The sequence below is a fragment of the Peromyscus californicus genome, unplaced genomic scaffold (genome assembly GCF_007827085.1).
Source record: "Peromyscus californicus insignis strain IS unplaced genomic scaffold, ASM782708v3 Scaffold_1__1_contigs__length_55948999, whole genome shotgun sequence".
Classification (NCBI taxonomy): Eukaryota; Metazoa; Chordata; class Mammalia; order Rodentia; family Cricetidae; genus Peromyscus; species Peromyscus californicus.
Window position 1 is genome coordinate 44,860,270 of NW_026294492.1, and position 12,687 is coordinate 44,872,956.

Sequence of the window (12,687 nt, forward strand, 5' to 3'; positions counted from 1 at the left end):
CTGGAAGTTGTGGAACAGAATGGTGGGCACTGTCACTACCTATAACTGACTAGGGTGGCACTGAGGTGGAGACCTGGATTCCAGGGCTGAGGTGCCAGGTAGACAGTGACAGGAGTGCTGAGGGGGGTCAGGTCCTGTGAAGCTAATTCTAAGTCCCCCTCATATGGTGTGTGAGCACCCTAGACCCAGTAGGTGGCCGCCTACTGCTTATTTAAGGGAAGGGCAGGAGAGGGCTCAGTGGTTAAGAGCTCACCTTCGTTCTGCTCTTGCAGGAGACTCATATTTGGTTCCCAGCACTCATGTTGGCAGCTCATAAGAGCCTGGGAATCTCATACCCTTTTCTGACCTCCATGAGCATTGCATTCATGTGTATACACAAACACACATAAAATAAAAACATAAAAGTAAAATCTTATCTGAGGGGCAAGGGACCCAAGACACAGCGCAGGCTGGCTCATCTTGCCTCTTTTATTGTCCCCTCCCTCCTCAAATTACAAAAATCTCTGCAGGCCCGTCCACCCAGCCCAACACAGCTGGTTCAAAGCTGTGAGAAAATGGGACGCTCCCCCTCTGACAGTTGTGACACCCCAGGAGCAAATGAGGTTGGGTTTTTGTGGAGTTGAGGAGGGGACAGCTGAGCTTGGGCCTCACCCCTTGCCTCTAGCTCCATGCCTGAGCATTCCTCAGCCTTACTCGCCTGGGTTTCGGCACGAAGGGACCCAGGCGCCAGGGCTGTGGGGGCGCCGGGGCGGTGGTCCTGGAGGTGTAGTGTCATGGCGGGCCGTGAGGCCGTGGAGAAGTCGCACTGCATGCACGAGTAACGGCCACGCGTGTGTTCCCACACGATGCGGCTGGGGGCCACGTACCCTGCAGGCAGGCAGGCAGGCCACGGTTAGTCCCCGGTTTCACCCCAGAGGACCTTTCCACCAGGGATGGTGGATGTTGACCAAGGCAGATGAGACTTTTCCCTATGTCCATCCCCCTCAGCTTCCAGGGTCCAGGGAGGCTGGATCCTTTCTCCTGGGTTTGACTGCCCATCACTGAAGGCACCAGTTTGATTCCCATCCCTGGACCTCCACAGGAAAGGATCACTCAGATATGGACAAGGCGCAAGTTTTACACAGGAACGCCGGCGCAGATGAAGGCATAGGTGCCAGTCTTTTTAAAGGTAAAAATCATGTATTTTAAAGGATAGGCACTGCTGCTTCCAAGCATTCACAGGGCCCGCGCAGGACATAGGAATAAAGGCCCCTCCACCCTGCCTTGGTGGTCACCTGCACCCACCTGAGGGCGCATCGGAGCCACCCTGAGGTCTTCTGGGACTTCCAGCAGCACCTTCAGGAAAAAGATAGGTCAAGTTCAGAATAGGGATAGGCCCAACCAGCTTTGCAGGCAACTGGCTCCCATACTCACCTTGACTCTTTTTCCAGATGGCAGTGCTGGAGGCTGGTGGTCCTGGAGCAGCAGCCAGGAATGGGCGCAGTCGCGGGGGACTCAGGCCAAAGGGCGCAGGGTTCAAGTAGGGAAGGAACGGCCCAGTGGGGGCAGAGGTGAAAGGCTCAAGTAGTGGGAATGGCAGGCTCAGAGTAGACGAAGGGTCGGATTCTGGGGGGCGCTCGGGCACAGGTGGCTCTTTGTCCAGGGCAGGGGGTGGTGGCGGGGCTGGGCTCTGAGCATGCTCTGCACAAACATGCAGATGCTTGAAGAGCGATCGGTGAGTACGGAAGCGCAGGAGACAATTCTCACACCTGGGGGTAGGCACAGGGCTGGACTATCTCCTGGGCAACAGGAAGGGGCCTATCCATTGCTACCCAGGGATCAGGATATGAGAAGGGTATCTAGGTTGAAATCTCTGTAACTCTGTGCCCAAATAAAGGAGCTTGCCCTACACACTCTCCCTTACTGAAGTCTTAATCCTTCCTGACCTCTCCAGCTCGGTGCCTCAAGCTTCGATTTTACTTTGGTGGCCAGTTTACCATTAAGAAGTGCTGCTTCAGCTGAGCCTTCAGCCAGAGTGACTTACTCCTATTCACATCGGTCTTCCATGCACTGCTGGGGCTGGTTTCCCAGGCCATGCTTATATTCCGAACCCACCCCTCCTCCACACACACTAGGAAGGGGCTAAAGATCTGGAATCAATAGAGGGGAAGGTCAGGGCCTCACTTGAAGTAGCGGTTGGGCTTGTAATGCAGCTTGCCGTGGGCTACCAGCTCCTGCATGCTGGGGAAACTCTCAGTGCAGCTCAGGGCTGAGCATCGGAAGAGTTTGCCTGGTAGGGATGAAGGGCAGGTGTGGAGTGGGATGGTTAAGACTGACCCTGGGGGGCTCTGTCTTCCACCCTAACCTTCCTCACTACCACCAGCCCTCATCCTACCTTCCAGTGACTGTGTGGGCGGGCAGTGGGTACGGAGATGCTGTGCCAGATCACGAATGCTGGGGAAACTGAGGCAGCAGCCAGGGCTAGAGCAGGGTATCTGTTTCCCTGCAAGATAAATGGGTATCATCAATTTTTCCTTACAGACCTCCTCCCCACTGCTAGAATAAATTGCCTGGAAAGGCTGAATAGGTTTGGTTGTTACACCTGACATAGACTTGATCCTCAGTAAATGGTGAGGAATTCCCCTAGACTGCACCATCTCAGTCCTATCAAAGGACCTATGAAGGCCCCATCACAGATCACCTGGTGGAGGACGTCGTCTGGGAAACCTCTGGTCCTCATTGGTCCCCACATCTGTGCTGGCTGAGCCAGGCTGGCAGCTGTCTACGGCTGGGGAAGCAACCTGCTGCGGAGGTCCTCCACGGTCCCACACTGGTGGTATGGCTGTCGGGTTAGGGCCAGGCTCCCCCACAGAAGAGAAAGTGGCTGTAGCTGCCACATCTGGAGACACCACCTCCTTGTCGGGCTCACTGGAGCTGGACTCTGCAGTGGCTAGCATGTCCGGACTGGGCTTGGACGGTTCCTCCTGGTGCAATAAGAGGCTAGAATAAGGCTGGGATCAGAGTGTGCCTAGGACAGAGGGAAGTCTTTCCACTTCAAAGGTCCACAAGACTCAGGGTTTCTAACTCCTTCCCACTCCCACCAGATATTACCCAACCATCTCACTTTCAGAGTCACCAGAAAGATGCTTTAAGGGAGATAAGGGCAGACTGAGCTGTCTCCTAATTCCAACTGCAGAAGGAAGTATATATAAGGGATTATGCATAAAAGAGCATCATCATCAACATCCCTTCTTCTTTACCTTTGGGCGGAGGCACCACGGGGTGAAGGCGTGGCCTAGGGGAGAGGGCGAGGGTCCGGCCTGGGAGCAACTTGGAAAATGCCTCAAGGCCTAGAGTGGATTGTGTGATGATGGGGAATGCTGGCCGAACTAGAGCTGTGCCGACAGACGATCTCAGAGATGCTCAGGGCCAGGATGTGTTAAGTTTAGGGGCTGAACTCGAGCAGAGTGGGCGTGGCCCAAGCAAAGCCAGGCCTAAATGAAGGGGCAGACCGCTCGCTAAGTGACAGCGGCGGGCGGGAACCCGGATGTGGGGGCGGGGTCGGCTGGAGGGGGTGCGCGCCTCAGGACCGCTCCCTGTCAATACCCACTGCTTCTCCGCGCCCGCGTGCCGGGTGCCGCGCTCACCATCCTCCACTCAGTTCGACCTCTGGTTCCCGTGCCTTCGATGACTCCGGCTGCAGCAGGGGAGACTTCCTTGGCGACGTGGGCTCTCGATCACGTCGGCGCCATTTTTTCCGCTTCTCAGATCTCGCGAGATCTGGGGTGTGGCCTAATCCTGGGCGCTTCTCTAGGAGGAGGGGACTGAGGTTTGGCTGCTGTTCTTAGGCAGGTGAGAGTTTGTAAGCGTAATTGCAAAAGCAGAAGGCAAAGATCCTACATGAGAAATCTCTCCAGGCCTTAGCGTCCTTGTCTGCAAAATGGGCACCTCCATCCTTTTCCTGCAGGCCTCATAACCAACTCTGGAAAGGCAAAAAGGCACTTTTTCTTTTTGTATACTAGGTCAGGTTGACCTCTAACTCTTAAGTCTTCCCTCCTCAGCCTGCAAGTACTCAGATGACAGAGGAGTGTTTCCACACTCTATGCTTATGATTGGGCTTACTTTTAACTGGAAATTGACAGTCTGTTCTTACACAGAGGTTGACCTTGAACTTGGATGCTACCACACCAGGTTTTAGGCGATACTAGGTATCGAACCCAGAGTTTTCATGCATGCTAGGCAAACACTCTACAAACTAAGCTACATCCTTAGTAATATACATATACATATGCAAGTGAATGTATGTGTGCACAGATGTGAGCAGGTGAATGTGGAGGCCCAAAATAAACACTGTCTTCCTCAGTTGCTCTCCACTTAATTTCCTGAGGCAACGTCTCTCACTGAAGCTGGACCTCACCCACTAGTCTAGCTTGCCAGAAGATTCTCTGTGTCCATCTCCCAAGTGCCCCAATTACAGGTAGCTAGCTGCTGTGTCTCCCACCCAAGGAGTGCCAGGGATCCAAACTCTTCCTCATTTACAATGCTGTGGGTCTGAACCCTGTTCCCTTGTGTCTGCACAGAGCCATCTTCCTAGCAAGCTCCATATTTTCAGCGCATCCAGTGTGCAGTAAGAATGAATGTGTTAGGGCTGGAGAGATGACTCAATGGTAAAGAGCACTGCTGCTCTTCTAGAGGACCCCAGTTCAATTTCCAGCACCCACATGGCTGCTCACAACTGTCTGTAACTCCTGTTCCAGGGGATCCAACACCCTCACACAGATATACATGTGGGCAAAACACCAATGTACATAAAATACAAATAAATGTAAAAAAAAGGAAAAAAAAAAGAATGAATCTGTTGTAGTAGCCCAATTTTGGAACCACCCTAACTGTGAACCTTTAGGTTTAGTGAACAGGTAAATCCCACAAGTAGCAAAGTTTGAACATGAATCCTAAGTGTATTGGTGCAGTGCAGTGAGGTTTCCTGCCCATCTTACTTCCCTTAAGTTCATACTAAGTGCCAGGCAGGGACTTAGTACTGCTCCTAGAAGACTGGAGTCAACCACTGAAACTGGAGTGACAATAAATCAAGGACAGCAGAGAAATGATCTTGGATCTAGCCTGTGAGATAAGAAAGCAAACAAAGTGCTGTGGAAATGATGTGTCAGGGAAGCCTGTCTGAAGGAGTGACTTGAGCTGTGCCTTGATGCCTGGGGAAACAGAGTACTATGGGAAGCTGACACAGATAAACTGAGCTGGCAAGAAACAAGTTTCCCTTTGATGAGCAACAGTTAGGAGATCTCTGCCATATGGAAACAGAATGAAGTAACGTGGAGGTCAGAAAGCGAACTTGGATGGGTCCTGTAGGCCATATGTGAGAGAGAAAACATGGCTTCTGATGTTGTCACTGATGAATATTTATTTTTCCATTTTCATATGTGTGGTGCATGTATATGTGCATACATGTTTGTGGAGGGTTTTCATGTGGGTACATGTGTACCTGGTTGCTTGTGCATGTGGAGGCTGGAGGTTGATATTGGGAATAATCCTCCATGACTCTTCGTCCTTGTTCAATGAGCCAGAACATCTCAATAAAACCCAGATCTCACCAATATGGCTAGTCTTGCTCTGGGGATCGATCCTCTGTCTCCACCATGTGAGGCTGAAATTACAGGAGGGCCATATTACCTACCTGGCATTTACCTAGTATCTTGGGATCTGAACTCAGGGCCTCATGCTTCTGTAGTAGATGCTATTGTATGACAATACTTTTCTAGGGAGACACAAACACGTTTACTCACCTTAGATAGGGAGCCCACCTTGGTGATCCAAGAGTTTTATTGGGGTTACTTACAGAAGCAGAAATGACTCAATGACAACTGCATCACCAACACCCACCCTTTAATGTGTGACAGCTCACAAAATTGGGAACCTGGAGCACACTGCATAGCCTGCAGGCAGCTCAACAGGTTGGAGAATGTCCTTTCCAAGTGACTGAGTTAATCTGAACTTCTTCCAGGCTGCTGGGTGGATCTGAGTCTTATTTGCAGATTGGTTTTTCTGAAAGTAACTCTCAGCAACCTATTGTTTACTCTGGCAGGGGGGTGCCTGGTGAATCTGGTCAGTTTCAGGGACTTCCTGAAGCTACTTTGAATTGTTGACCTTCTGGCTTAAGGAGCTTCTCTGCAGGATAGAACAGCTAGTTATATTGGGGAAGGTACAGCATCTCTTTCTGGTGATCATTTGGAGGATAGACTTTGGGATAGATGGTAAAGTAGAACTTAGATCTCAGATCTCTATACATTCAACCTTTCAAAAGATGCTTATTGAGTCAAGCAACTGTAGACTTTATATGCAATGTATTTTTAGGTAAACCAAGAGTCTACATGTGCCACTATAGGCAAAGAAGATAGAAGACATTTAGAAACTGAGAAAGATGGGGGCTGGAGAGATGGCTCAGAGGTTGAACTCTTGCAGAGGACCTTAGTTTACATGGCTGCTCACAAATATCTATAACTCCAGTTCCTGGGACTTGGATGTCGTCTTCTGCTGGCACTTGTACTCACACAGATACATACATATGCATAAATAAATAATTAAATTAAAACTGAGAAAGAGGGGCTGGGGGTGCCACTTAGTAGACTGCTCACATAACATGCACAAAGCCATAGTTTTGGTCCCTAGAACCACATAAACCATCTGTGGTAGTACACTTGTCATCCCAGCACTGGGAGGTGCAGGCAGGAAAGTCAGGACTTCAAGGTCATCTTCAGCTATAAATAGAATTCAATACTAGCCTGTACCACATGAGACCCTGTCTCAAAAAACTAAAACAAGCCAGGAATGTTTAATCTTTAATCCCAGTATTTGGGAGGTAGAAGCAGTCTAATCTCTGTGAAAAGGCCAGCCTGCTCTACATAAAAGTTCCAAGCTACCCAGGTCTACATAGTAGTATAGTATCTCATAAACAAACAAACAAGAAATCCCCAAACAATACCTCCCAACAAATTGAAGAGGAGGCCCAAGGATGTAGCACAGCGCAGAGATTGAAAGTGCATGCCCAGCCTTCTGCAGATTCTTTAGTGTTGGGATCAAAGATGTGTCACCATGTGTGCCTAGTAAGATCTTTTTTAAAAGAGGGGCTGGGGGCTGGAGAGATGGTTCAACATCCCATATACCTAAAATAAAATAAATATACTTAAATTTTTTTGAAAACAAAAACAACCAGACAGGATCTCCCTAATTGGTCAACATACAGAGAATAAGAGACTGTTGAATGCTCAGTTCTAATTGGCACCTATATATTACACCTCTCCCTCCAGGGATCATCTTCTCAGAAGAAATATCAGAAAGAGTGTAGGAATCAGAGATCAAAGATAACATCAAGGAAACAGTGACCCCTGGTAGGTTGACCACACACCAAGGCAGGTCCCATTTCTAAGAATAAAGGGGCAACACAAACTACATTCAATGGAGAAATTCAAAAAAAGAAAGACAGAAAGAAATGTTAAGGTTTATTTGGAATGGATGGGAGGGTGGTTATGGGAGAAGCTGGGTGGAGGTGGTGAATATGTTCAAAATATGTTGTATAAAACTCTCAAATATGTAGTCAAGGATAACTTTGAATTTTTCATCCTCCTGCCTCCACATCCAGAGTGCTGGGATTGAAGGTATATAGCACATTTCCTGTATACCATACTGGGTACCCAACTTTTGTGTATTTAGCCAAGCACTTAACCAACTGGCCTAGAGCCTCAGCCTCTTTTTGTTGCAAGGTAGAGAGATGTGTTTGTGCTGGGGAAGGAAGGATAGGGTGAGGCTGAGGAAAGAATAGGGCCACAAGGAAGGGGGAGGAGGGGCCGGATGTAAGAAGTTTTGTGAAAGAGCCCACAGGATGTGGGAGCTGAGGACTGGGTAGGTCTGAGGTGACAGTGGTTAACAGTCTGGAGCTGTCCCTAACCTAAATATGCAAAGCTGTCCTTTAGAATATATCAAGCCCCACTTTTTTTTCTCCAATCCCAGCACCCTGCCCAACATTTAACCATCCACTGTGCTCAGAAGCCTTACTTCTTGTAAGTGGGGTATCCTCCATGCCAGTGGAGCCAGGGGACTATACCCCCAAAGTGCTAGGAGGGGAGAGCAATCTGCATAGTGAGTTTGAAGGGAAAGAATGGAAACCCCTTCTGCCTCTCTTCCTCCCCATCCCCCTCTTCCTTTCTTTTGTGTAGCCCAGGCTGGCCTCAGAGTTGCTTTGTAACCAAGGATGACTTTGCACTCCTAATTCTTCTGCTTTCACCCTCTGAGTGCTGGGATTGTTGTACCCATTTCTCGAAATCCCCAGAAACCACCAAGGAGCCAGTTTCCGATGCAAGCACATAAAGATCCTTTTATTCAGGTTCAACCTGGGCCACCACATGGCAGATAGAAGGAAATGTGGCTGCAGCCACGAGCCCAGATGTAGAGAGTTTTTATAGGGAAAAACCACAAGCAGGTTGGCAACTTGGGATTGGGTAGAAGGGATATGGGGCAAGGTGATTTTTTTGAAACTATTGGTCTAGACTTTGGATGTGAAACCACATTTGAAACCATTGGGTTAGACTTTTAGTGGGGAACCACAACCTGCTGAACAGGATTATCTGGACTGCTCAGCAGGATTGTCTAGATATCTTCAAGGGCCATAAACCGCAGACAGGATGTCTACAGGAGGATATTGTTCTATATCCGTTCGAGTTGTCATGGCACATTCCTGAGGTCCTTCCTAGAACTGAGTACAGCAGGTAGTCTGAGATGGTGGCCCTTTACCCTAAGATGGAGCCTGTAAAATCAAGGGTAGACCTTCACAGGATGATGGGTATGCACCAACCAATACCTGGTTTATGCAGTGCTGGAGATGGAACCCAGGACTTTGTACATGCTAGGAAAGCACTCTGTCTCTGAGCTACTTTCCTCAACCTTGTTTTTCTTCTTCTCTTCTGTTTCCTTTCCTTTCTCTGTACCTGTCTCTTCCCTCCTTCCATTTCAGTGCTGGGTTGGAACCCAGGCCTCCATGCATGCTAAGCAAACACTACCAACTGAGCTATTTCCCCAACCTTTTACTTTTGGGGGGGGGGTAATGGAAATTTATTTACTTAAAAATTGCAATTAAATTAATTTTTTTTGCTATGTGTGTATACACAAACATGTACCATGTTATGCATATGGAGGTCAGAGGACAGCTAGTAGGAAATAGTTCTCTTCTCCCATCGTTTGGGTCCTTGGCGTGGAACCCATGTTGTCAGTCTTAGTAGGAAGCACCTCTACTTGCTGAATTTCACTGGCCTTAAACAATTTATGTACTATAATTATTATTTTAAATATTTATTTATTTTTATTTATGTATATAAGTACTTTGCCTACATGTGTACACGTATACCCCATGTGTGCCTGGTGCTCAGGGAGGCCAGAAGAAGGTGTTGGATACCCTGAGACTGGAGTTATGGATGATTGTGAGTCACCTTGTGGGCACTGGGAATCAAACGTTGGTCCTCTACAAGAGCAGTTAGTGCTCTTAACCACTGATTGATCTCTCCAGTCCCTTATTTCTTTTTTTTTTTTAAAGATTTATTTATTTTTATTTTATGTGCATTGGTGTTTTGCCTACATGTATGTCTGTATCCTCTGGAACTGGAGCTACAGACAGTTGGGAGCTATTATATGGGTGCTGGGAATTGAACCTGGGTCCTTCTGAGAAGCAGTCAATGCTCTTAACCCCTGAGCCATCTCTCCAGCCCCGCCCTTATTTCTTATTAGCAGGAGGGGCACTCAAAAAAGGAAAACTTTGCATAGTCAATTCTCTCATTCTACCTTTATGTCGGGTCTGGGGTTGGAACTCAGGTTGCCAGGAGTGAACAGCAAGCTCATTGGCCTTCTAGCCATTTCACTGATCCTCTTCTTTCATCAAAGCTATTTTTGGGGCGAGGGGCTCATGAGGCCTCAACCCTAGATAAAGAATTACAGGCAACTGAGGAACGCTGAGACAGGAGAAATAGTCTTCCCCAGGGAAGAGCACTCCATTGGTTATCCAATACCAGATATGAACCCCTGAAAACACACACATACAAGTGACATTATAGACTGAGCAGGTTGTAATTATATATTTAGGAAGGGGAAAGTGATGTAATTATTTTATAATCTCAAAAAAATATTTAAAATAAATAAATCTTAATTTTTAATCTATTTTTTGAAACCAGGCAGAGGATACACATCTTTAATTCTAGCACTTGGGAAGTAAAGGCAGACAGAGCTGCAGAAATTCAAGGCTAGCCTGGTCTACACAGTAAGTCAGTCTCTCTCTCTCTGTCTCTCTCTCCCTCTCTCTCTCTCCCTCCCTTTCCTCCTTCACTCCCTTTGTCTCTTAGTGCTGGGATTAACCCCATGCTAAGCAAGTGCTCCTAAACTGGAGTGTAAAAGAGCTCAGAGATGGAATGGTCTAGCCACACTCAAGGATAGTTAAATGCTTTTGCAGAATGATTAGCCAACAAGAGGCCTGATGAGGCCCAGCTGCACCCTTGTGCTTGTTTTACCAGCCAAGCTTGGTTTCCTAAGGCAAATGCAGAAGGGAAAGGACTAGATGAGCTTTTCCGGATAGCCTTCCCTTCACCCCCCAAAAGGATCTTATGAAGCCTGGAACATCCTCAAAATCAGCTATGTAGGGCCTGATGAGATGGCTTAGTGGGCTAAGGTCCTAACCACCAAGCTTGATGACCTGAGTTTGATTCCTGGAATCTGCACGGTAGAAGGAGAGAACTAACTTCACAAAGTTGTCCTTAGACCTACACACACACACACACACACACACACACATACACAAATCAATAAATATTTTAAAAGTTTTTAAAAATAAGCTAGTCAAGACTGACATTGAACTCTTAATCTCCCTGTCACCATCTTTTGAGTACTGAGATCACAGTCATGCACCACCATGCCCAATTTTATGTGGTCCTGATGAAACCCAGGGCCACATGCTTGAGAGGCAAGCACTCTACCAAATAAGCCACATCCCCAGCCCCAGAACTCAGTAATTTACTCCTTGCTTTTACCTGACACATTTATTGCCTCAGTGATGAGAGAAAGGTAGAAAGGCCAAATTGTCAAAGTCCCCTAACCCTGGAATGTGCACAGCACTTTGCTAACAGGGCAGGATTTGATTCATTTCATACACACAAAGCAGCTGGGAGGTAGGTTCTGCAGCAAATCCTATCGGACACATGATGAAATGGAGACTTGGACAGCGATTCAACCCATGGGAGTCAAGCACCAGGCATGGGGTGTGACAGTGGTGATCTTTTCCACACAGGGCCCTCAATGGGCTAGAGACCATAGGCCTGAGTATTCTGGCCAGTGCAGCCAGGGTAATCAAAGCTTCAAGTTGCAGGGCTTGGCTCCCTGGCAGCCAAGCAGGCAGGAAGGTGGATGGACAATCAGATCTTCTCCACATAGTTTCCTGGGAAGAGACCTTCCTGGCCATGCAGCCGGCCCTTCCACCAGCCAGAGGAATCTATGGGAGAGAAGAGCTTGAGGTGCCCAGTGTACACTGGAGAAAGCATGCATGCTTACTCTGTGTCTGTCTTATATTCATCTTGGATATTTTGTTTGCTTTGGAGACATGGTATTGTATGGCTCTGGCTGTCTTCAAACACACTATACATGGGACTGGGGAGATAGCTTAGTGGAGAAAGTACTTGTTATACATGTGTGAGGACCTGGGTTTAGTTTCTCAGAACCCATGAAAGCTGGATACAGTGGTATATGACACATCTGTTATTCCAGCTCTATGGTGAAACAGAAGGTAGAGATAGGAGAATCCCTGGAAACTCTTGTGTTGGGGAATATTATTTTTGAGATGTGTTACTTTTGTTATGTTGCATTTGTTTGACTCTGTGAAGTTGTGTTACTGTGTCTGTCTAAAACACCTGATGGTCTAATAAAGAACTGAACAGCTAATAGCAAGGCAGGAGAAAGTATAGGCAGGGCTGGCAGGCAGAGAGAATATATAGAAAGAGAAATCTGGGAGGGAAAAAGAAGTAGCCAGAGAAGGAGGAGGTCCCCAGGGGCCAGCCACCCAGCTACATAGCAAACCACTGAGTAAGAGTAAGATTAACAGAAATAAGAGAATGGGAAATGCCCAGAGGCAAAAGGTAGACAGGATAATTTAAGTTAAAGAAAGCTGGCAAGAAATAAACCAAGCTTGGGCTGGAGAGATGGCTCGGTGGTTAAGAGCATTGACTGCTCTTCCAGAGGACCCAGGTTCAATTCCCAGCACCCACATGGCAGCTAACAACTGTCTGTAACTCCAGTTCCAGGGGATCTGACGTCCTCACACAGAGATACATTCAGGCAAAACACCAATGTACATGAAACAAAATAAGTAAATTTAAAAAAAGAGAAAGGGAAAAAAATTAAAAGAAAGAAAGAAAGAAAGAAAGAAAGAAAGAAAGAAAGAAAGAAAGAAAGAAGCCAAGCTAAGACTGGGCATTTATAATTAAGAATAAGCGCCTGTGTGATTTATTTGGGAGCTGGGTGGTGAGCCCCCCAAAATAACAAAAACAAACAGCAACGCTCTTGGGTCAGCTAGCCTGGCATATATGGTAGTGGGCAACAAAAGATGCTGTCTCAAACAAGGTGGAAGGTAAGGACTGACACTCTAAGTTGCCCTCTCACCTCTATGTG

The 12,687-nt window shown here is 47.5% G+C and overlaps 2 protein-coding genes across 7 annotated transcripts in view; both read right to left on the reverse strand.

Annotated features, from left to right (window-relative positions):
* Positions 1–454: 454 nt before the first annotated feature.
* Znf414 (zinc finger protein 414) lies at positions 455–3,740 on the reverse strand. Of its 4 annotated transcripts, none has more exons than XM_052746621.1 (7): positions 3,627–3,740; positions 2,681–2,963; positions 2,375–2,482; positions 2,164–2,269; positions 1,414–1,748; positions 1,285–1,335; positions 455–867 (listed from the first exon to the last, which is right to left on the reverse strand). In XM_052746621.1, exons 1-7 carry the CDS (start codon positions 3,627–3,629, stop codon positions 539–541), a joined length of 1,215 nt encoding a protein of 404 aa, XP_052602581.1. In that variant the 5' UTR covers positions 3,630–3,740; the 3' UTR covers positions 455–538. The 4 variants fall into 4 exon arrangements, with proteins under 4 accessions (XP_052602581.1, XP_052602582.1, XP_052602583.1 ...); XM_052746622.1 differs by having other exon boundaries at positions 3,590–3,704; XM_052746623.1 differs by lacking the exon at positions 3,627–3,740 and adding an exon at positions 3,240–3,573.
* Positions 3,741–8,338: 4,598 nt separating this feature from the next.
* The window catches only part of Myo1f (myosin IF), a 55,138-nt gene continuing 50,789 nt past the window's right edge, over positions 8,339–12,687 (reverse strand). For all 3 annotated transcript variants that reach the window (XM_052746630.1, XM_052746631.1, XM_052746632.1), the window contains one exon: positions 8,339–11,515. In XM_052746630.1, coding sequence (XP_052602590.1) covers positions 11,439–11,515 — 77 coding nt within the window. In that variant the 3' untranslated portion in view covers positions 8,339–11,438. The remainder of the gene's footprint in view (positions 11,516–12,687) is intronic.

What these genes read in the sequence shown, in the direction of transcription:
- Znf414 (XM_052746621.1), bottom strand. An exon ending in GCCCACACAGTCACTGGAAG is followed by an intron (nt 2,270 to 2,374) that starts GTAGGATGAGGG and finishes CATCCCTACCAG; the next exon opens with GCAAACTCTTCCGATGCTCA. An exon ending in TGGCTCCGATGCGCCCTCAG is followed by an intron (nt 868 to 1,284) that starts GTGGGTGCAGGT and finishes GCCTGCCTGCAG; the next exon opens with GGTACGTGGCCCCCAGCCGC.